Here is a 19,600-nt window from a genome sequence, read left to right on the forward strand (position 1 = left end):
TTTAAGATATAATAAATAATTTTTAATCCAGTATAATTAAGAATGCATAGATTTCCATAAATAACTCTATTTTTGTAATTTGCACGCCCTTTCATCTCATCATCTTCTACAACGCGAAACCCTAATCTGGTTAAGTTCGATTCGGCCAAGTCCACCGCAAAGCTCTCTGAACTCGTCTCTCTCGAAATTGATCGGTCGCTTGTGTTTTTTTTTTTTTTCAATATTTTTTTCTCCATCCAATTTTCAATTTTCTTCTCTTGAGTTGTCTCTCACGGTAGTGCTCGATTTATACGGCTGCTTCATCGCTATCAATCGTTGCGTATCAAATTTGTCATCGGTTTCAGGCTTGTCTCTCTCACCTATGGTTCTCGGCTCCCTGATTTTGCGTTCTGTATATCTATAGATTTCTTATTCCAAGTCTTTGTTCCGCTGTTATCACAGCTCAGCGCCATCTTTCTATTCACTGGTGTCTTGTGGTCCGGAGTCGTCTTGCCGCTTTCAGTTCATCGGGGTTAAGCGTGGTATGCTCATCTGTTTAATCTATTTCCGTGGATGTGGGTAGTTCGATTTGTTTGTATGTCACTTTGCAGCGTTTAAGACTCATTATAGGGAGTTTAGATTAAGCCATTGCTGTTGTTCCATGGCCGTATCTGTATCTGGTTTTCCAGTTGATTAGCAAAGTATGGGTGGCCAAATACTAGAGCCTGAGATTGTTAGTTAAATGTAGAATGATCTGTATTGTTATAAGCATTCTTATCCAGCTTTTGCTACTTCCTAGCCAATGCTGTTCTTCAAATGTATCTTCACCCAAATACTTTTGCCTTGGATTTATTGTAATAATCTGTTTTGTGGTTAATGATCCAATTTTGAAAGGGGATTGTGAATCTGTGATCAGTCGTGGGAGTTCTTGATTATATAACGATACCTGTCTGTTTATGTGTGTATTTCAGGGAAGGGCTTTAAACATTAATTTTTGTATACTCTCTCCGACCATCAAAGATTTGCTCGGTGCAGTGGCCAGAAATGGATCCTGGTCGATATGGTCGTCAGCAAGAATGGGATAATAACAGTGTAATTGTGGTTTTCTCCTTACATATATGGGATGATAGACAAGAAATTTTTAGGGATGTTGTGAATGTCAATTTTTTACGGCCCTCATCCGTGGAGTGATAGACGTGGAGAGTGAGGATGTGGATGGGATTTGGCTAACGTAATATCAGTCATGATGTTTGTTGCTGACATAGCTTATTCTCTTCAATTCACAGGGTCCGGAGGGTTATGGTACTGAGCATGATCCAAATAATCGGTGAGTGCTATATTGATGTACTTTTTTTAGTTCTCATGGGAGAAATCTCGTATATTGATTTCTGCTACTATCACTAACTAGCATTTCATGTACTTATTTGGTTTGGTTACTTGTGCCTAAATATTCATGATAATTCAGTTTTATGTATTTTATGTTCCTCCTATACTACACTTCTTGTACAGGTTTGGCGTATCATATGATGAGGGATATCCTGATGAGAGGTTGGTGAGGGATGATGTCTACAATTATCCATCTGGACAGAATTCTCTGGGTGGGTTGCCTCAATCTAGAAGGCGACACTACGAAGAAAATTATCCTCGTGAACTTCGCAGGCAAGAAAAGCCTTACAACGACTCAAATTATGCTGCCGATTATTATCACGATGATGAAGTTGCGAGTGGTAATGGATACTACCGTGATCATGAACACGAAAGGTCGTCACGGTATGATGGCCGCGATGACTATTCTGGTAGTGATTATAACTATAGATCTAGAAATTACCATCATAACAGAGAAGATAGTCGTGAAAAAGGTTATGATTATGCTCGCCGGAGTTATGATTCTGATTATGATCGGGGCAGTGTTAGAGATGGCAATCGAAAGAGCCGGGATCCGCAGGATAGAGAACAGGACTCACGAGATAGAGAATGGGACTCACGTGATAGAGAGTGGGACAAAAGATGTTTCAGCCGTGAAAGAGATGAGAGTCCTCATAAGAGATATGAGAAATCACGATCTCGATCTACCGGACGTCGTGAGTTCTCTAGATCAAGATCTCCTAGAGGTCGTAGCCATGGGCGGAGTTACCGGGAGGACAGCTACGAAAGCGATCACTGGCATGAAAGTGAGAGGCGAAGAGAATACGAAGATAGACATGACCAGGATCATTTTTCTGCTGTATATAATATTTTCCCATCCCTGGTTTAAATTATTTTGTTGTGAAGACATTTAAAAAAACCGTTCCTATATTTTTATGGTTTTTGCTAGACCCCATCCGCCACTGTTGTTGTGAAGGGTCTTTCAATGAAATCAACAGAAGAAGATCTATACCAGATTCTGGTAATCTCTTCTTCATTTTCTGAGTCTGTATATTCTCAGTGTTGAACAATTTTTTTGCATGACTTCATCATTCCCTTATGCATGACTAGGCTGAATGGGGTCCATTGCATCATGTTCGTCTGATTCGGGAGCAAAATTCTGGGCTTTCTCGTGGATTTGCGTTTGTTGATTTCCCCACGGTGGTAATTTCTTTCAACTAAGCTGTTAATTTTTTGGGGCTCTTTCTTGGAATATATTCAACCCAATGTGTGCAACTATGTATGTTTGTCTGAGCAGGACGCCGCACGCACCATGATGGACAGAATTGAGCATGATGGTATAGTTTTGGATGGAAGGAAGCTAATATTCCATTACAGGTCTTTTCTTGTACCTGGACTTTCTGGAGGAATCATAGATTCATTACATTAAAATAAAAGTTCCTTGACCTTTTTAATATCAGACTCTCCGTTAACTGTATAGCATTCTTGCATTGACTTTTGGTGTGTTGCAGCAGCCAACCTACTGGCAGGGGTGGTGTGTCCCGAAGGCAGGAACATGCTTCTAGACGCAATTATGGTGGAAATCGAAGCATGATGGTTCCCACAGATTGGATGTGTACAATCTGTGGCTGTATCAATTTTGCGCGGCGAACCTCTTGCTTTCAGGTTGGCACATTCTTCGAAAGATAGTTTTGTACATTCATAGTCAGGACTAGAGTAGAAACCCATCTTTAAACAACAGATGAAATTGCATATATTATATTGCAGGAATAACTGCTCATTGTGAGTTGGTGATGACAATACTAAAATAGATAGAATTGATAAAACCCTCAGGATAAATCTGTATTATGACAAGTATGTTTTCTCAGTGGACACTTTGATTGGGACTAGGGTGACATACATTTTTCGGTAGTAATGGTATTGAACATTTATGTAAACACGTTGGTGACATACTAAGAATGTATTTGGTTGCATTTTCAATAGTTTTTTTGCAGTAGATAGTAGATACAGTTTAAACTCTGTTAAGTGTTTATTAACAGCTTAATATGGTGGTCACTTGTTCTATTGCCCTGTTTGCAGTGCAGCTGTATGTCTCTTGAATTATGGTAGAACACTCAAAAAGTCATAGGATCAGTTACAAGTTGAAACTATTCATGGTCTCTTTCTCCTTATGCAGTGTAATGAACCCAAGACCAAGGATTCTCCTGCAGCAGATGTAGGTTTGGCAAACTCAGCATCAGGAAAACGAATTTCGGAGACAGGTTCATTGTTTTAAAGATGTTCTAGTTTCCTTGTTGGGTTAGAAGGCAGTTGAAAGTGTACAAGGTTATAGTTTTTTTACACTTTTATACATGCCATTTATACCTAGAAGTATTCTTCTTTTCCAGGTCCAACACATGTCTTAGTTGTACGTGGGTTGGATGAAGATGCTGATGAGGAAATGATTCGGTATGAATTTTCGAAACATGCTCCTATCAAGGTTGACAAAAACCCGTTTGGATATGTTATTTAATAAGATATGTATTTTTATGTCAGTTGACCTGGTATTTTTGTTCCGACCATTGTGTAGGATCTTCGTCTTGTGAGAGACAAATTCACACATGTTTCACGAGGATTTGCATTTGTTCATTTTTGTTCGGTAGGATCTCAAAGCTATGTCATCGTTGTACTTAATAGCCTCTGTTTTAATCGTCAGATCTCTTTTCTGCTTATCGTTACCCTTACTGATAAATTTAATTGCAAGTGTACCTTTTGATCAAGAAGTTACTAGATGTTATAGGAATTAGAAACCCAGTCTATAGAATGATCAGTAGCACCTGTATATATATATATATATATATCTATACCTTTTTTCATGTTCTATGTGTCAGGAACAAACTCTTTAGTAAATGTAATTTGCTAGTGTTGTTGGTAGTCTTTGCAACAATAGGAGATGGGATTGTTCAACAATTTCCTTTTTCGTGATATCTTTATTATCAACAACCACTTCTTGCATGGATATTGAAGCCCACGTAGACGAATAGTAGATTATTTCCGTGGTCGCAGATTCTCTTATTAGTTTAATATATACAAGGTGATCAGATTTTATAGAATTGCTTTGGTATGTCCAAATACTTATTTCCCCAGGTAATTTAGGTCTTTGAGTAGTTTTTAATCCACCTACCAAATTAAACAGAACAACCCGATTATGTTTGTGTAGGTTGAGGATGCTACCAAGGCACTTGAAGCAACAAACGGAACAGCTTTTGAAAAGAATGGTAAAATCCTTAGAGTTGCATATGCAAAGAGTGTGCATGGTTCTGGAACTGGTATAGCAGCACCCTCTCACTCAAGCAACCTCGCTGCTGCTGCAATTGAAGCAGCAGCATTTTCTCAGCAGGTACTTAGATTGTTTTCATCCGGTTTCCCTTGATTGTATTGGCCGGTTAAACATTGATCATTAATTAACTTTTTTAGTAGCATCCAGTAGCTTTACTTGAAGGTTTTCTTTTGAGTTTTCTGCTCAATTTGCACTGCCACTCGTTTTTGTTATTATAGTATGACGGTGTTGGATGGGCTCCAAAGGAATACAATCCTAATGAGAAACAAACCACCGAAGAGCAGGCCCAGGGCGTTGGAGAAACTGAATCCCAGAAAGGGGCTCCCGCTCCACAGTCTGGCTATGTGTGGGATGAAGCATCTGGTTATTACTATGATGCTGCTTCTGGGTACTACTATGATGGAAATTCAGGTTTGCACTTACTTAATATTTCTTTATCTGTTTGAAATGGCTGTATGGTTGGGTAATTGTAGCTCTAATTGGCATTTGCAAAACTTGTATTGTTTGAGAGTGTCTTGTTAGACATTTGAAAGTGCCTTACCTAGATGTGTTCATTCAGAGATAGTATCTTAGCAAATATAAGTCTTTACCTTTGGTTTGTTCAATCAATATCAGGGTTGATATTCTTTTTTAATGACAGTGAAGTTCTTATACTTTGTATGCACCAAACTAGCATTATGGAGAAATAGAAGCTTTATGCCTTAATTAGACTTTAAAGTATGGCTGTAGAGATTGGCAACTATTGTCTGTTATAGTTGATTATGGCTGCTGTATGACTTTTCATGGATGTTTGTTACTTCTGAATTTTATGTATTACTGAGTAAAGAGGGCCTCTTATATATATATGCCTTGAAAATTCGCATCTGATAGAGCTTAAGGATGAAATGTCTTAATGGCTCTGGTATTCAGTAGCCCTCTCTACTTGGTGAACAACTTAATTTCGCCAGTGTGAGAAGAAGGTAGTACTTTTTAATTAATCGTGTGCTTCTAAATATGCAGGTCTTTATTATGACAGCAGTAGTGGGCTTTGGTACTCGTATGACCAGCAAACACAACAATATGTTCCTTGTCCTGATCAGAATAATGAGAGTAAATTAACTGAAAATCAACCAGAATCTGCCAAGATGGAGAAATCCAGTAAAAAAAAAGTAATTATTTCGGCGGCTACTACCCCTAATGTAGAAAAGGCTTTGTCCTTACCAGATGCGGTTCAGGCGGCGGCAGCAGCAGCAATTGCATCAGAGAAGAGAGAGAAAGAGAGAGTGAAGGAGATAAAACTTGCATCAAAGAGTAGCATACTGGCTAACAAGAAAAAAATGAGTAACGTTTTAACAATGTGGAAGCAGCGGAGCCATGAAACTCAGATACAACGTCCTTCACCCTCGCTTGGGGACAATCTACCTACAGTTCCCGCTGAAGCAAGGTCGTCTTTCTCTGCTGGACAATCCAAGGGCAAGCTGAAATCTGATGTAAATATTGCAAAGGAGAGAAGTACTTCCAATCATGGAGTTTCCGCACTGACAACTACAGAAAGCTCGAGCAGTACTACAACAGCAGGAACTTTAATGGGGGTGCTGAGAGGTTCTTTTGGAGGAAGTCAAAGTGGAGTATCTTCAGCTAGTGTACAAGTGCCCCCAGTTATACCTTCAGTTTCTGTGCCGGTTTCTGTTTCTGGGAGTGGGAGGAGAAGGTTCTCTGAAACGCCGAATGCAGTGCCTACTCACAGAGAACAGCCTCAGACATCATACAGAGACCGAGCTGCAGAAAGAAGAAACTTATACGGTTCATCAACTTTGAGTGGAAATGATGTTATTGATTCAAGTAAGCCCCCTTGATTTCTCTCTTCCTTGGTAGACTTTTCTAAAAATATAGTAACATAATTGGAAAAATTGTGTGTTTGAATGAAGATGAGGATATAATGGGGTTGAGAAAAGGTTCATTGGATCCAACACCTTTTCCTCCTGGTGTGGGTGGACGTGGGATTACAACAACCACGGAAGTCAATAGTTTCGATGTAATTACAGAAGAGAGAGCCATAGACGAGAGTAACGTGGGAAACAGAATGCTGAGGAACATGGGGTGGCACGAAGGATCGGTAACTTACAAAAACCAGTTTTTTTGATATAGATAACATTATATATGTTAATGGTGATTGTTGGGGTATATGGTTAGGGTTTGGGGAAAGATGGGAGTGGAATGAAAGAACCGGTGCAAGCCCAAGGTGTTGATAGGAGAGCAGGACTTGGAAGTCAGCAGAAGAAAGTTGATGCCGAGTTTGAGGTTCAGCCTGGTGACACTTACAGAACTCTTCTCCAAAAGAAAGCACTTGCAAGGTTTCGCGATATGTCTGACAATAATTGACTGTTTGTGGGTGTGAAGTGAGTGAGTTGGAATAATTGTATCGGTCAGGTTGTTTGTTTAAACTGTGAAAGTAATTTTGAATACGTTGGTTAAGTGTTTTGTTGAATTATGAATGAAAAGAGACAGATTAAGCACCATGGCACTTGTACTGCTTGAGTTGACCCATCGAAACTCGTCACACGGACGTGGAGACTAAAGGGTAGTGTATGCTTACGAAAATAACTGAAATGCCTTCAAAGCTTTTAACAAAATTTAAAATAGTTTGCTGGAAAATAGAAAATATGCAAAAGTCATTTATAAGAGTATACAAGAGTTAGTTCGGAAAATTTTCATTAAGTATTTCATTCTTGTGGTTCAGCAGTAGCTAAATTTCATCTTAAGACATTAGATATGTTCATAATCGTCAGTAAAAAAAGGTTACGGCAATAATATACATGTTAGAAAAGTAGTTAATCTCGAGTTGACATTGGCTTTTCCTAAAACAGATTGGTTAATAAGTTTGTTGGAATGGCTGTGGGGTTTTGTTGTTGTCGGCTATTTCCGGATAAATGCCTCCAAAGATCTTTCACTGAATCCACCGTGATTTACGTTATCATAACGTGAGACACGAATCTTTGGCTTTCCTCTGTTAATTTAGTTTTACCGGAACCCTATATATATACACATTATGTATCTAAATCACGCTTAAAAACTTTATACCAATTTATTTCAAAATAAGTTGGTGGTGCCAACTTTTATCAAGGCTTTTCTTTTAAACATGAAGAAATGTGAGTTTTTGATTGATTGGAGGAAATCGTAAGTTTGGAAAAGGGATGAGGGAAATGTGATGACTGATTTATTGATTTGATTTTTTTTTGACAGTGTTAATAACAGGAGCAGTGTTAATAGTTCTGATTGGATTAGGGGCATGGGCTTATGTTTCCATTACACCACCACCTCCTAAGAGATGCGGAACACCCGGTGGCCCACCTATTACCGCCCCTAGGATCCGTCTAAGCGATGGCCGCTATCTGGCCTACGAAGAACATGGAGTTAGTAGACAAAATGCCACTTTCAAGATCATCTATATCCACGCTTTCTCCACATTTAGGCGCGATGCTGTTATCGCCACCCGTGTTCGCCCTGTAATGATTCGTTTTCATCCTCTTTTACTATATATTTTTTTTTGCTTAGATACTCAAATTGTTTGTCTGCATTTACATTGGGCGTTTGAAATCAGTCGAGGGACCTAAATAGAGTAATTGCATTCAATGTTTTTTCAGGGTTTTCTAGAGAAGAACGGTATCTATGTGGTGTCATACGATCGGCCTGGTTATGGAGAGAGCGATCCTCACTCGAGTCGCAATGAAAAGACTTTAGCTCATGACGTTGAACAACTCGCTGACCAATTACAACTTGGTTCCAAATTTTATGTGGTTGGATACTCAATGGGAGGTCAAGGTGTTTGGGGTGTTCTCAAGTACATTCCTCACAGGCTCGCTGGAGCGACATTGCTTTGTCCTGTAACCAACTCATGGTGGCCAAGTTTCCCAGATAGTTTGACATGGGAGCTATGGAACAAGCAATCTAAAACCGAAAGGTTTGCGATGCTCGTTACTCATCACACTCCATGGCTACTCTATTGGTGGAACACTCAAAAGCTATTCGCAACAACAGCTGTGATGGAATCAAGCCCCAAGATATTCTCTCCCCAAGATCTTTCATTACTGCCCAAACTCGCCGCAAGGGTGCCTTACAAGAACCAAACGACGCAACAAGGGACACACGAATCACTAGACCGAGACCTGATTGTTGGATTTGGGAAATGGAGTTTTGATCCGATGAAGATCGACAATCCGTTCCCAAAGGGTGAAGGTTCGATACACATGTGGCAAGGGGATGATGATCGGCTTGTACCGATACAACTACAAAGGATCATTGCACAGAAATTAAGCTGGATCAAGTATCATGAGATTCCAGGTGCTGGTCATATTTTTCCGATGGCGGATGGGATGGCGGAAACTGTCTTAAAAGAACTCTTGCCTATTCCTCAATCATCTTAAATTCATTTCATGCGGTTTGACATTGTTTAGACTCACACAAAAAAAGCTGTACATTTTGTTCCACCCCTTTGTTCATCTAGTATTGTGTATAAAATTTCTTTTCATTTTTGCATTTTTATCTGTTGCAGCGTAGTAAAAAGATTAACTCTGGTGAAACAAACCAATGACTTTATTTATTTGGAAATAAGAAAGCTAGCAGTAGATAACAACGTAAGTGCACCTATTGTGCCACAAATTTCGTTTCTTAAACTTGCAGTTATAAGATGCTTGTCATAATATTAGTTTGAAGCAGAGAAAATGCTCACTTAGGAAGGCCGGTTTCAGGATCGAGAAGGGCTTGAGTTTGGTCGTGAATCACGATGGGACCTTTTCCAGGTCTAGTGCAGATAAAATAACTGACTTCCCCTTTTTGATCCTGAGTTCCAATGTTGTCTTTAATTTCCGGTGGAGGTTGCAGATTCTCGACACCACTTGCTTCATCTAATCCTGCTTCTTTTAGAATCGAATTATCGCCCACTACATAACTGGTAAACAAAGAAATCAAATTCATTACAAACAGGTTTTTTTAGTTATCTTAAACTCATAGAAAAACACAGTTAACGGATCACACAGTTTCTATCTCTCACCTCTTCAAATCAGTGTCTGACTTTGGGGGGAAATAGTACAGAAGTCCCTGCAGCAATTGAACTGCAACCTTTCTGTTACGTGCAATTAGTACAGCATTTGGGCCAGCATCAAATGTGTAGGCAACCTGTCCAGAGTTTAGTTTTTGAGTTAACAGTTGTTTACACATTTGAAAAACACAAAATTGTTTTTCAATTAAGATTTGTTAAGGTTGAGCAAGACACTTAGTACTTAGTAGCACTATACCTGTGGTGTCCCTTCAGAACGGTTCCACTTTTCAACTAAACTAATTATTCTGGAAAAGCAAATAAAAGTTTAATAAAGAAGGTTTTGATTGCTAAATGAAGCAGCATATATCTGTCAGAATAGAGAAATACCTGTGGGAGGTGTCATTCATGTAGAATATGGGTGGAGATGTATCCAGACAAACCGCATGAAACTGATTACTGTCAGTACATGTCAATTGTGTAAAGGATGCAAAATCTCGATTTTTTATAGCTTCCTCCATTTGGAGAATCCGTTTTGGCACTACTTTCTACATATAAAAGAATAGACAGAATATGAGGTATAAGAGGTAATACAGATTTTCATAAAACATTAAGAGAACGTACTTTTGCCCTATGCTGTAAAAGCAAACTCGTCCCAACACTTTCACGCATTCCTGAGGTACTACTTGTTTCCTTCTGCTGTGAACTCACCTGGGTGTTGCATAAGCTCAAAAGACTTACAAAGCATATAAACTAAGAAGACAGGCTATGGACGAAAATATAAGTAAGCACTAGAAATTCACAGACTATTGATCATTCGAACTTGTCTTAATTCATGAGTTAATGTAGAAGAGGCTGCCTGTATGAAACCACAATCGGCTATAATGTTCAAATAGAGTAACCCGATATTGTGGCATGGAAATACCTCTTTATATATCTCAATCATTTAAAGTAATATTTCGAGAGAATATGAAACAAATGGTTAACTTGAAAATGGGAGAATCAGAGTAATTCTGTGACCAAGTCTAAAAGTCGTTTGAGAAAAAAAAAGATTATAAGATTCATACCACAGCAATGATGATAACCAGATCATCCCAATGCTTCTCATCTGCCAGTTGAACTGCAACACTGTCACTTCCATCATCTTTGCTTCCCATTTCCCACTTGACAAATCCACCAAATAAACTACGGCAAGCACTTCCTGAACCTTGCCTACATTCAATAATAAACCATATAGGAATGTCAGAGTTCATGCTATACGAGTACAACTTAATTTCTACAGGAATGTCAGAGTTCATGTTATTCAATAATAAACAACATGGAGAACTTTAACTTTTAAATATATTGCATTAGCAAAGATCATCACATAAACTGATCAAGTTTTGGCCTGTAAATAAACAATACATGAGGAATATAAATTTAGACTACCTGGCTATCGCAGAAAGATGGCTTGCATCTTCATCTACATTCATCAACTTTGCAAGAGAAAAAACTGTAGGAAAAGAGTAATTTGACATAAACTACAAGCCAATTTCGAGCTCGTGATCAATTTTGAGAATGTAATATAATTTCATTTTCATGACAGGAAAGACGAAAGAGTAAAATCGACTTAAAATTTAGCATGAAAGTTGGACTATTATGTGATATGGTAGACTATAAAAATATAGGCGCAAAGATATAGGGGATGAGGGATAGAGAGACAAAAATCTGCAAGAACCTCAATTCTTTTTTCTCTGTTCTGCTATTGATGTGTTACATACTAGGAAAGGACAAGCTATAGTATTCACTAGAGAATCTATACTAATCAAGAACCTATGAGAGATATGATCTAGTTCCTCTATACAACAAACAAAAGGCAACTGCATATTTATATCGTCACTATCTAGCCGACCTTAAAATGATATCTGTAGAATGAAAATACCATGTGGTTCCCGCAATATAGGACAGAAAGATGTCAAACATCATTTGCTTTTTCTATCTTTCAAGTTAAAGCAACCAACAAGGAAACAGATAGAAAAAGGTAGGAGACCTAGACAAGCAAATCCAGCTGCTGAAGATGCTAAGCCAGCAGCAGTAGGGAAGTTGTTATGAGAAGCAATATGCAGATGCAGTTTCTCCCAATCTTTCTTCCCTATCTTGATTCCTTTCTCCTTGTCGTCAACATCACCCGCTCGACTCCGAATCTCCCTCAAACAATTCTGGTACCTACTTCCAGAAAGAGAAATCTCCTATACTAACATGAAACAACAACAACGAGAAAGCTGGTGAACCCAACCGTGAACTCTTGCCTGGCAAAAAACATCAGGACTTGTCTAATTTGATTTCAAAGTTACCGAAAAAGCTCACTCAGAACTGAAAATTCTCAAATCTATAATACTGATGTGTATAAGCTTCGTGCTGCTTATCCATAGACAAATAGAATCTGAGCTACAAGAAATGAAGCGAGTACCTTGCCATTGAGCCACATGCGATCCCGATCAAAAGCTGGACTAACGGCAACAGTGGTGACCGTGCAGAGGTGATCGGGATCAAGTGTGACGCTGATGCTATCGTTAACGGGGAGAATCCGAACCTCATCTCTCTTTCCCCAATACTTAATAACAGCGATGTTCGTCGGAGTTTGCGCCGTCACCATGAACACCCATTTCTCCGACGCCATGAGAACACCAATGCTAAGGTCAAAGCGTACTGAGAGCTCTCCGTGCCCAAAAAAGAGATCTGAAGCTTCAAAAGAGTTGTTACAAATCCAAGGGAATAAAAAAGCGACGGAGGATTCGAAAAGAGATTGCGACGAAACGTGACAAAATTAAAGTATTACTTTATGCAAAAAATTTGGAGTCATATCAACAACAACCACCAAGAAATGAGTATTACTCCTTCACTAACTTCGACTCTTGTATCAAATTGTATAATTTTTGCCATTTTTGTCACCAAATCTTAACCTATAAAGTTTTTAATTAGAATAAAAATGGAGTTAGGTAGTAGTTAAACCCAAAAAACACCATAATTATAGGCCTTGAGTTGTCTTGTCTTTGATATTGGGTTATTTGTGAATTAAAAAAAAAAGAAGGATATGTAATAAACCAACTGATTCATACAGGATAACACCATATGGTTCATGACTAAAACAGACTTATATAGAGCTATATAAGCTCATACAACATTGGTGGTTAGGATAATTGAAGAAAGCATCTCATTCCAAATGTCTGGGACGCCAGGCAAGCACCAGTGACTGCAGTCTGATGAAGGTCCGGATATATGATGGTGCTTCTCTTCCTCGTGCATTGCTCTCTTGAACACTGAAGGATGTCCATCTCTTCTATATGCTGACATGGTTGTGATATCGTGCAAATATACCCGATATTTCATTGTGCTAAGCACTTTGTTCAAGACTCTCGACTGTTGAGGCATGTGTGGTTTTCTCGATGAAGATAAAGAAGGCAAGGGATTTCTCTGGTTGTAGCACATTTGACCACTCTCTCTGCCAATAAATTATGTGCATGGTCATCTTTGCCTTTAGTGGTGTGCATTTTGTATATATATATATATATATGATGATGATGATGTTATGAAGAGAGTGTACGAGAAGAACCTTGGTGAGAGGGTGCGGAAAATGACTTTGGTTTTGGATGGATCAAGATTAATCTCAACCCATTTAGCCCATGTGGTAAGTCCTCTCTCATAAGCAACCATTGGGTTCATAACTTTGAAGAGCCTGTTCCCATCCTTGTAATAGTCCCACCTAAAATGTATCAATAACTTGAGTGTTACTATTAGGAATACCAATCTGAGACCTAAAATAAGTTTAAATTCACTCATTGCCAAACGAATTTTTGAGTTTAAATTCTATGAAGATTGTATAAGGAAAGCTGTGAGCGGTTTCTATGATGGCTTACGAACTCCATTTCTGAGAGTGAGTCCACCAGTGAGCGGAGTCGAATACAAGAGCATCGACACCGCGCCAATATCTAGCGTTGTCTTCGATTGAGTCCAAATGTAACACCCTTTTACGGTCAGCTCCTCTCTTGAGTTCCACAAGCAGAGGAGCCCAACAGAACTCAATTGATGTCTCAAAATCCTGTAGTTACCAAAACTTGTTAGTAAATGAATACGTGATCCAAAAGGAGATTTATGTTAAAAGAGATAATGATTGTCACCAGAGAACGGAAAGACATTGTAGGACCATTGTAAGTAAGCTTCTTACGATGAGTTGGAATCACAGACTGTACTAAGCAGACAAGAGATTCCCACTGGTTTCTCATTATTGAATCTCCAACCAACATTATTCTTTTTCCTCTCATTTTCCCAAGGAACTTCAATGCGTCAAACCTTAAACCCCATCATGGAAATACATATTAGCTTTGCTTAAAAATCAAAGTTAAAATCAAACTAGGTAGTAAAACACCTAGAGCCTAGATCTTTAATTTTACACTTATTAGAAGTATATATATATTTACTACAAACTGTATCTTTAATAACAGCTCTTGCAGTCTTGCTTGTTCAAATTAAACTGATCTCTACTCTGTCTATTCCACTTAAAAGAAGTAAGAATAAGTAGAAAAAGAGGAGTGTGGTGGGTGCCTTGGAAGTGAGCAGCCCTTGGGCATCCATCTCCATTTCTGGTAATTAGAGTCAGGCCTTCCATTTCTCTGGCAGCTTAGTGCAGAACTCATATATGGACAACTGCTCGAGTCATAAAGCGGATACGTTTCGTCATACGTCCATTTCCCCACCGAGTAATCGCACCTCTCCTCTCTTCTCTCGCGCCTAGTCTGCAACGCGTTGACTGGATCATCGTCGTCGACTAGCCATAGCTCATTAATCTGAGACAATGCTTCTTTGCTGAGTATGAGACATAGACAAAGGAACAAGACTCGAGTGTTTGAGGTAACCATTTGGACCAGGAAACTGAGCAGTGTGTGCTTGGAGAAAGTAATCATATAAAGAAGATAGGCAAACACAAAAAGTGGATAAAGTGAAAAAGGGGCGTTAATTACGGAAAGTGGTGGTAATTACTAATTCGTAATTAGAGACTTGTGCTTGAAATCATGTCCCGTGACTTGCGTCTCCTCTTCTCTCCATCATATCCTTTTTCTTTTTCTATAGATTGCAGTATCCAAGGCGGGATTTGTGAGTGTGGAGTGTTTAATCTAACCGATATAGAACTGTTCTAGAACTCAACCAAGTTTTGTGTATATGGGTTTAAGTCAAACTTATTATAGAAATTGCATAAAACAATCCATATATGTAAACCAAAAAGTATAGAAAATGAAACACAAATTCTATAGTTACAACACCAAGAGGTATCCTATAGATGAAGCAAAGTGTAGGGTTTTGTTGTAGAGACCCAAAACTATCCCTGCCACAGAAAGTCCTGAACCAGACCAAACTCAGGACCCAGTCTTTCTTATTATCACTAGAACGTTTCAAACAACACAGCACAAAGCAAACACTATGCTCTTTGGTTAGCTTCTGTCCCAAACAAGGAGTCAACTTAATACGTCAGTCATGGTTCAGATTATCCTTCTAGAAAATCCATTTTTCTTGATCATCTGAACATGAATCATCTGACCATGATTGGTGGATGTGCATCCACGTCAGCTTTTCCTTTTCCCCCTTTCCATTTTAACCCATTATCAGATTATGAATATTACTTAATCAACCAAATCGTTTGAACTTTTAAAGGACACGAATCAAGGTTTACCTGATAACTTAGTAAGACTTTTGTTGAGCAAGACCGTACTTTTCCCTCTGCATATATACAACCCACAACAAATAAGAGCATAATATTACAACAGGGAAGTAAACGTTAACAGTTAACGTGAGTTTGTAATACACAAGTCAAGTTGAGTTTAGGTGATCATAGTTCCTGCTAAATCATTTCCTGACTCAGAGAAGTCATAAGTACAGCTATGAAGCAAAAATAAACACAGTAAAAAGAAGAAGGTGCATATAATATGACAATGGTGATTAGTAAGACAAACAAGATAACTGTATAAAACATTCTAGTTTAAAAGATTGATCTATGTATTTGAAACTAGATTTCTTACCAGATGACTCATGCTTGTCAAATCTTGCAAGCCATGTATCTGAACTGATTTGAGAAGATGTAACTTTATCCAACCAAATTCGAAACTGCTTTTCCTTCCCATCCCCATGTAACTTCCCCATCTCATCTATCCATTCATGAATCAGTTTCTCCTCTCCAGACGGATGAACAAAAACACCAAGTGGACTCTGAAAACATTGCAAATTATAACAACGAAGTCAATAAATCAGTTTATATGCCACAAGGAAATCAAGAACTTTTTCAAAATACATCAATTTGGGCACTTGAAAATCCATACTTACAGAGAGCAATTTCAAATACTGCAAATACTTGTCAGACTTCTCCACCTCTCCACATCGCCATCTCTCATAAAAGAGATAAAATTTAACAACCTCATGAACAGGATTCAAACTTTCCGCGTGGAAATTTTCAGTGTCCAAAACATCTCTTGGAGAGACACTTGGTCCCAAATTAAACCTCTGAATGGCTTCTATGATGCCAGCTCCACATCTCTGGGACGCATGAAATATTTTTGGGTTGTCCTTTGCATTTTCTTCATACCATTGCAATAATTCTTCATGCGAATTGCTAACCTTAAACAGTTAAATAGAAACACAATTACGAGCGTGCAGTCAAATATAATCGAGCTTAAGAAAATCAGTTGGGAACTAACCATTACACCATATACTTGAGGAACGTTATAAAGCTCAGCATCATTTCCAGAGTCACCACAAACAAGTGTGTTAGAAGGTTGCTTTCCTTCAATCTCCAATTTTTCAAGTAGATATGTCAGAGAACCTTGTTTGCCAGCTCCTTTAGGTAATACATCGAAAGCATAGCCGTTGCTATAAACCAGCTTCACATCCACCTATAAGGAAATTTACTGTAATCAACACCAAAAAAGGAACAATCTAACGATAAGAATGGCTATGAAGCTCACATGAGGGATAGACAAAAAAATCTCACCCCACGCTCCTCTAATCGCCCTGGAAGAACCTTCATTATTTCAATAGCGTGTTCTCTTTCCACAAAAAAACTCACTTTGTGCGGTTCTTGGCTCTTGTCTGGCTATAACAGACAACATAATATAAGTGCTTTAGAAACGGCCAAATTGCTACAGATTCAGCAGGAGACAAGACATAACAATTCAGATCAGGTAGATCAAAACTCTTGACTGTCATCAAGATAGATGTTATTTTCTAAAAATAGTCTCTAATCCAAACCAGCAACCATTAGAAATCGTTGGACGATATTATATATCCTAAAAAACAAGACTTTTACAAACTTTGTAATTAAAATTTGAAGATGTTTGCTTCTACGTACTCTATTGGTCCTTACCAACAAACTACACTCGTTGTCCTGTTAAGAGATGCTAAATCTAAACAGTAAGCCTAGTCAACGCAGAAAGAAACAAGATTATCAATAGAACATCAAGACCCAGATGGCCCAGTATAAACTCAAAACAAACATAATAAACAAAATCTCAGGAAACAAGTCAAATCATTGGATTGAGAAAAAGAAAAAAATCTCTCAATTAAATCATACCACCATGCAAAAAGTGGAACAATAAAACAAACCTGAGGCTCAAGCTGAGGGAATTTAGAAGTTTCCTCAACAACAATGTCTCTGTTCCATTTATCATCCAAACGAGCAGTCCAAACATCATCCCTCACCATGGATTCACCACTGCCGTAAACAATCTCAGAACCAACAGAAGTTATGGCGATGTCCGGCGTCAACAAAGGCTTCTTCTTTCGTAGACCCGAGTAGGAGCTGAAAGACCTCCCGGTGCAGTAAACAAGCAACGAGTCATGGCGATAGTGAGCTTCCCAAAGCGCATTGAACCTAAGGAGGTCGGTGTTTAAAGGGTCATCGTGATCCACCTGCGAGGATGATTTGATTCGTCGAATTTTGAAAAAGATTCTGAAATCAGAAGTGTATGTATATATATGTATGCGACTATGCGAGGAATTTAGAAATTTACCAATGTGCAATCAAGATCAGCAACAAGTATGAGACGTGGTGTTCCGTCAAATCTATCCATCAAAACTTCCAAAACGCAGGTGTTCCCTCTGCTTCTCTTTCCCTTTGTCTCTTTGCTCAAGGATAAACCACCTTTTGTTTTCCTTTGTTTTTATCTAAAGACTTCCATGGGAAGACGAGTCATTCTTATATTTGGGGTAACGATAGTTGTGATTTAAGTATATTTTATTACAATATTAGTTAGAGTTTAGTTGTATTCTTTTTACTAGTATTTAGAAGTTTCCGCACGTAATTTTTATATACCATGTCAACGCAACTAATGCAATTAAAAGGTACAGCTTTAATGCGGTGTCTTATTACGAACGATAAGATGACAGATCCTGATTCCTGACGAGACCCCCATATATGACCATACTAACAGTGGGTCGTCGTTTTAATCTTTACTTTATTAGAGTATAAATTTTGGTAGAGTGGTGGTGCCACACATCCATATATGTGTTTGTCTTTTCACACTTACACGCATTAATTTGCCAGCTTATACTAATTTTTCCTAGAAAATATGGGAAACTTGATGTCAAAAGTAAACATTGAGACCACATTAGAAAATGTCTTATCTTGTCTTTTTAATAACATAATAAGAATCACCTAATCCAAGAATTTTGTGGCACTTATTAGAATGGAGGTCCAAAGCTTATTTAGAGGAAATTACCTCAACACATGAGTGCAACTCCATGTCCAAACGCGCCTAGAAAATCAAGTCCATGTCTAAAAACACCCAGAAGAACAAGTCTATGCCTAATAAACAACATAGACTTGCGCCATCTTAGCCGATGAGGGAAATTGGGAGACTAGCTGTTAGGTTTGGACCTAAACCGAAATTGAAGAAGATAGAGAAGAGATAGAGAAATGCACCTTTTGCGGCGGAGAGTATGAGATGAGGAGAGAAATGTTGTAAACTTTAGGTTATTTCATTCGATAAAGAAAAACATTACAAGGTTACTGTTCTTAGGGGGGTGTATTGAATTTGACATTTTAGAAGATTTTAAAATATTTTCAAAATCACTTGTTATTCAATAAATAATTTTAATATGTCTACTCAAACTCTCTGTTATTGAAAACAGAATTTATGTAAAATCATCTAAAATCATTTACAATCCTTTGTTATTCTATCAATGATTTGTAAAACTAATATAAAATCCACTGTTATTCAAAAATTATCAAGTTTTTAAAACAACAATGCATTGGTCACGACACAACAATGCTCTTTTATTGAAACCTTCTACTCTAGATAGTGTAACTCCCACACTTTAGCCACTTTTGACTTCTTTCTCTTTGTTCATTTGCCTTGCTCTCCTTCCTTTAGTCCTCATCTTCTTTCTCATAAAAGCAACAGGCACTCTCAACCTATCACTAGCTAATCCACAGCTGCGGGAACAAGGGCATGTTGATTTATATCATTCTAACCTAGCTATGGGATTGACAAACTCGCTTACTTGACTGACCTGACCTCTGATCCGGCCTGCTAAAGGGAATAATGTATCCTTCTAACCCGTATCGAAAACAAAACAGTGAAGTAATCCTTGTCCTCGCATTGCTGAAACAAAAACGCTAAACTTAGGACACTGAGGTCTTGGTGTGGTGAGATTAAATCTTTTGTATCGTCTCTCAGCATACAATTTAGTTATTGTATGGCAACTCCAAGAAAAACTTGTCTCGAGTAGTCAACATGGAAGCTACCCCCATGTAATTGCGCACGAGGTCACTAAATAGATTTCTTCCACAGTGATAGCTAGATTGGCCGTCTCTCAGCATGTACGTAGTAAGAAACTCTCTTTCAAGTCATTAAGTTTTCCACATAAGTTAAGATGAGATATGGAAAAGTACTAAGCAA

At 38.3% G+C, this 19,600-nt stretch overlaps 5 protein-coding genes across 7 annotated transcripts; 2 read left to right on the plus strand and 3 right to left on the minus strand.

The window, feature by feature from the left end:
* The first annotated feature begins 361 nt into the window (after positions 1-361).
* LOC17885945 (SUPPRESSOR OF ABI3-5) lies at positions 362-7,161 on the plus strand. 2 transcript variants are annotated; one of them, XM_023782094.1, is made up of 16 exons: positions 362-521; positions 951-1,071; positions 1,266-1,306; positions 1,489-2,203; positions 2,294-2,365; positions 2,455-2,547; positions 2,642-2,721; positions 2,856-3,009; positions 3,521-3,605; positions 3,732-3,823; positions 3,914-3,982; positions 4,544-4,723; positions 4,882-5,074; positions 5,663-6,484; positions 6,571-6,758; positions 6,836-7,161. In XM_023782094.1, the coding sequence occupies exons 2-16, from the start codon at positions 1,024-1,026 to the stop codon at positions 7,022-7,024; spliced, it is 3,021 nt and encodes a 1,006-aa protein (XP_023637862.1). In that variant the 5' UTR covers positions 362-521; positions 951-1,023; the 3' UTR covers positions 7,025-7,161. The 2 variants fall into 2 exon arrangements, with proteins under 2 accessions (XP_023637862.1, XP_023637863.1); XM_023782095.1 differs by having other exon boundaries at positions 2,859-3,009.
* A 569-nt stretch (positions 7,162-7,730) lies between these two features.
* Positions 7,731-9,155, plus strand: LOC17885210. The gene is made up of 3 exons (XM_006292210.2): positions 7,731-7,791; positions 7,886-8,148; positions 8,287-9,155. Exons 1-3 carry the CDS (start codon positions 7,782-7,784, stop codon positions 9,064-9,066), a joined length of 1,053 nt encoding a protein of 350 aa, XP_006292272.1. The 5' UTR covers positions 7,731-7,781; the 3' UTR covers positions 9,067-9,155.
* Positions 9,156-9,217: 62 nt separating this feature from the next.
* Positions 9,218-12,512, minus strand: LOC17885502 (diphosphomevalonate decarboxylase MVD2, peroxisomal). Of its 2 annotated transcripts, XM_006291140.2 has the most exons (10): positions 12,496-12,512; positions 12,127-12,395; positions 11,707-11,905; positions 11,106-11,169; positions 10,745-10,889; positions 10,302-10,388; positions 10,068-10,225; positions 9,937-9,985; positions 9,693-9,817; positions 9,218-9,590 (listed from the first exon to the last, which is right to left on the minus strand). In XM_006291140.2, the coding sequence occupies exons 2-10, from the start codon at positions 12,334-12,336 to the stop codon at positions 9,368-9,370; spliced, it is 1,260 nt and encodes a 419-aa protein (XP_006291202.1). In that variant the 5' UTR covers positions 12,337-12,395; positions 12,496-12,512; the 3' UTR covers positions 9,218-9,367. The 2 variants fall into 2 exon arrangements, with proteins under 2 accessions (XP_006291202.1, XP_023638685.1); XM_023782917.1 differs by lacking the exon at positions 12,496-12,512 and having other exon boundaries at positions 12,127-12,452.
* A 219-nt stretch (positions 12,513-12,731) lies between these two features.
* LOC17885555 (protein trichome birefringence-like 36) lies at positions 12,732-14,672 on the minus strand. The gene is made up of 5 exons (XM_006291235.2): positions 14,259-14,672; positions 13,835-14,006; positions 13,574-13,755; positions 13,270-13,419; positions 12,732-13,158 (listed from the first exon to the last, which is right to left on the minus strand). The coding sequence occupies exons 1-5, from the start codon at positions 14,615-14,617 to the stop codon at positions 12,831-12,833; spliced, it is 1,191 nt and encodes a 396-aa protein (XP_006291297.2). The 5' UTR covers positions 14,618-14,672; the 3' UTR covers positions 12,732-12,830.
* Positions 14,673-14,872: 200 nt separating this feature from the next.
* Positions 14,873-17,835, minus strand: LOC17885437 (probable sucrose-phosphatase 3a). The gene is made up of 8 exons (XM_006292737.2): positions 17,711-17,835; positions 17,304-17,609; positions 16,693-16,794; positions 16,400-16,594; positions 16,029-16,319; positions 15,728-15,914; positions 15,382-15,428; positions 14,873-15,293 (listed from the first exon to the last, which is right to left on the minus strand). The coding sequence occupies exons 1-8, from the start codon at positions 17,768-17,770 to the stop codon at positions 15,204-15,206; spliced, it is 1,278 nt and encodes a 425-aa protein (XP_006292799.1). The 5' UTR covers positions 17,771-17,835; the 3' UTR covers positions 14,873-15,203.
* Between the last annotated feature and the right edge of the window lie 1,765 nt (positions 17,836-19,600).

The sequence above is a fragment of the Capsella rubella genome, unplaced genomic scaffold (genome assembly GCF_000375325.1).
Source record: "Capsella rubella cultivar Monte Gargano unplaced genomic scaffold, Caprub1_0 scaffold_5, whole genome shotgun sequence".
Lineage (NCBI taxonomy): Eukaryota > Viridiplantae > Streptophyta > Magnoliopsida > Brassicales > Brassicaceae > Capsella > Capsella rubella.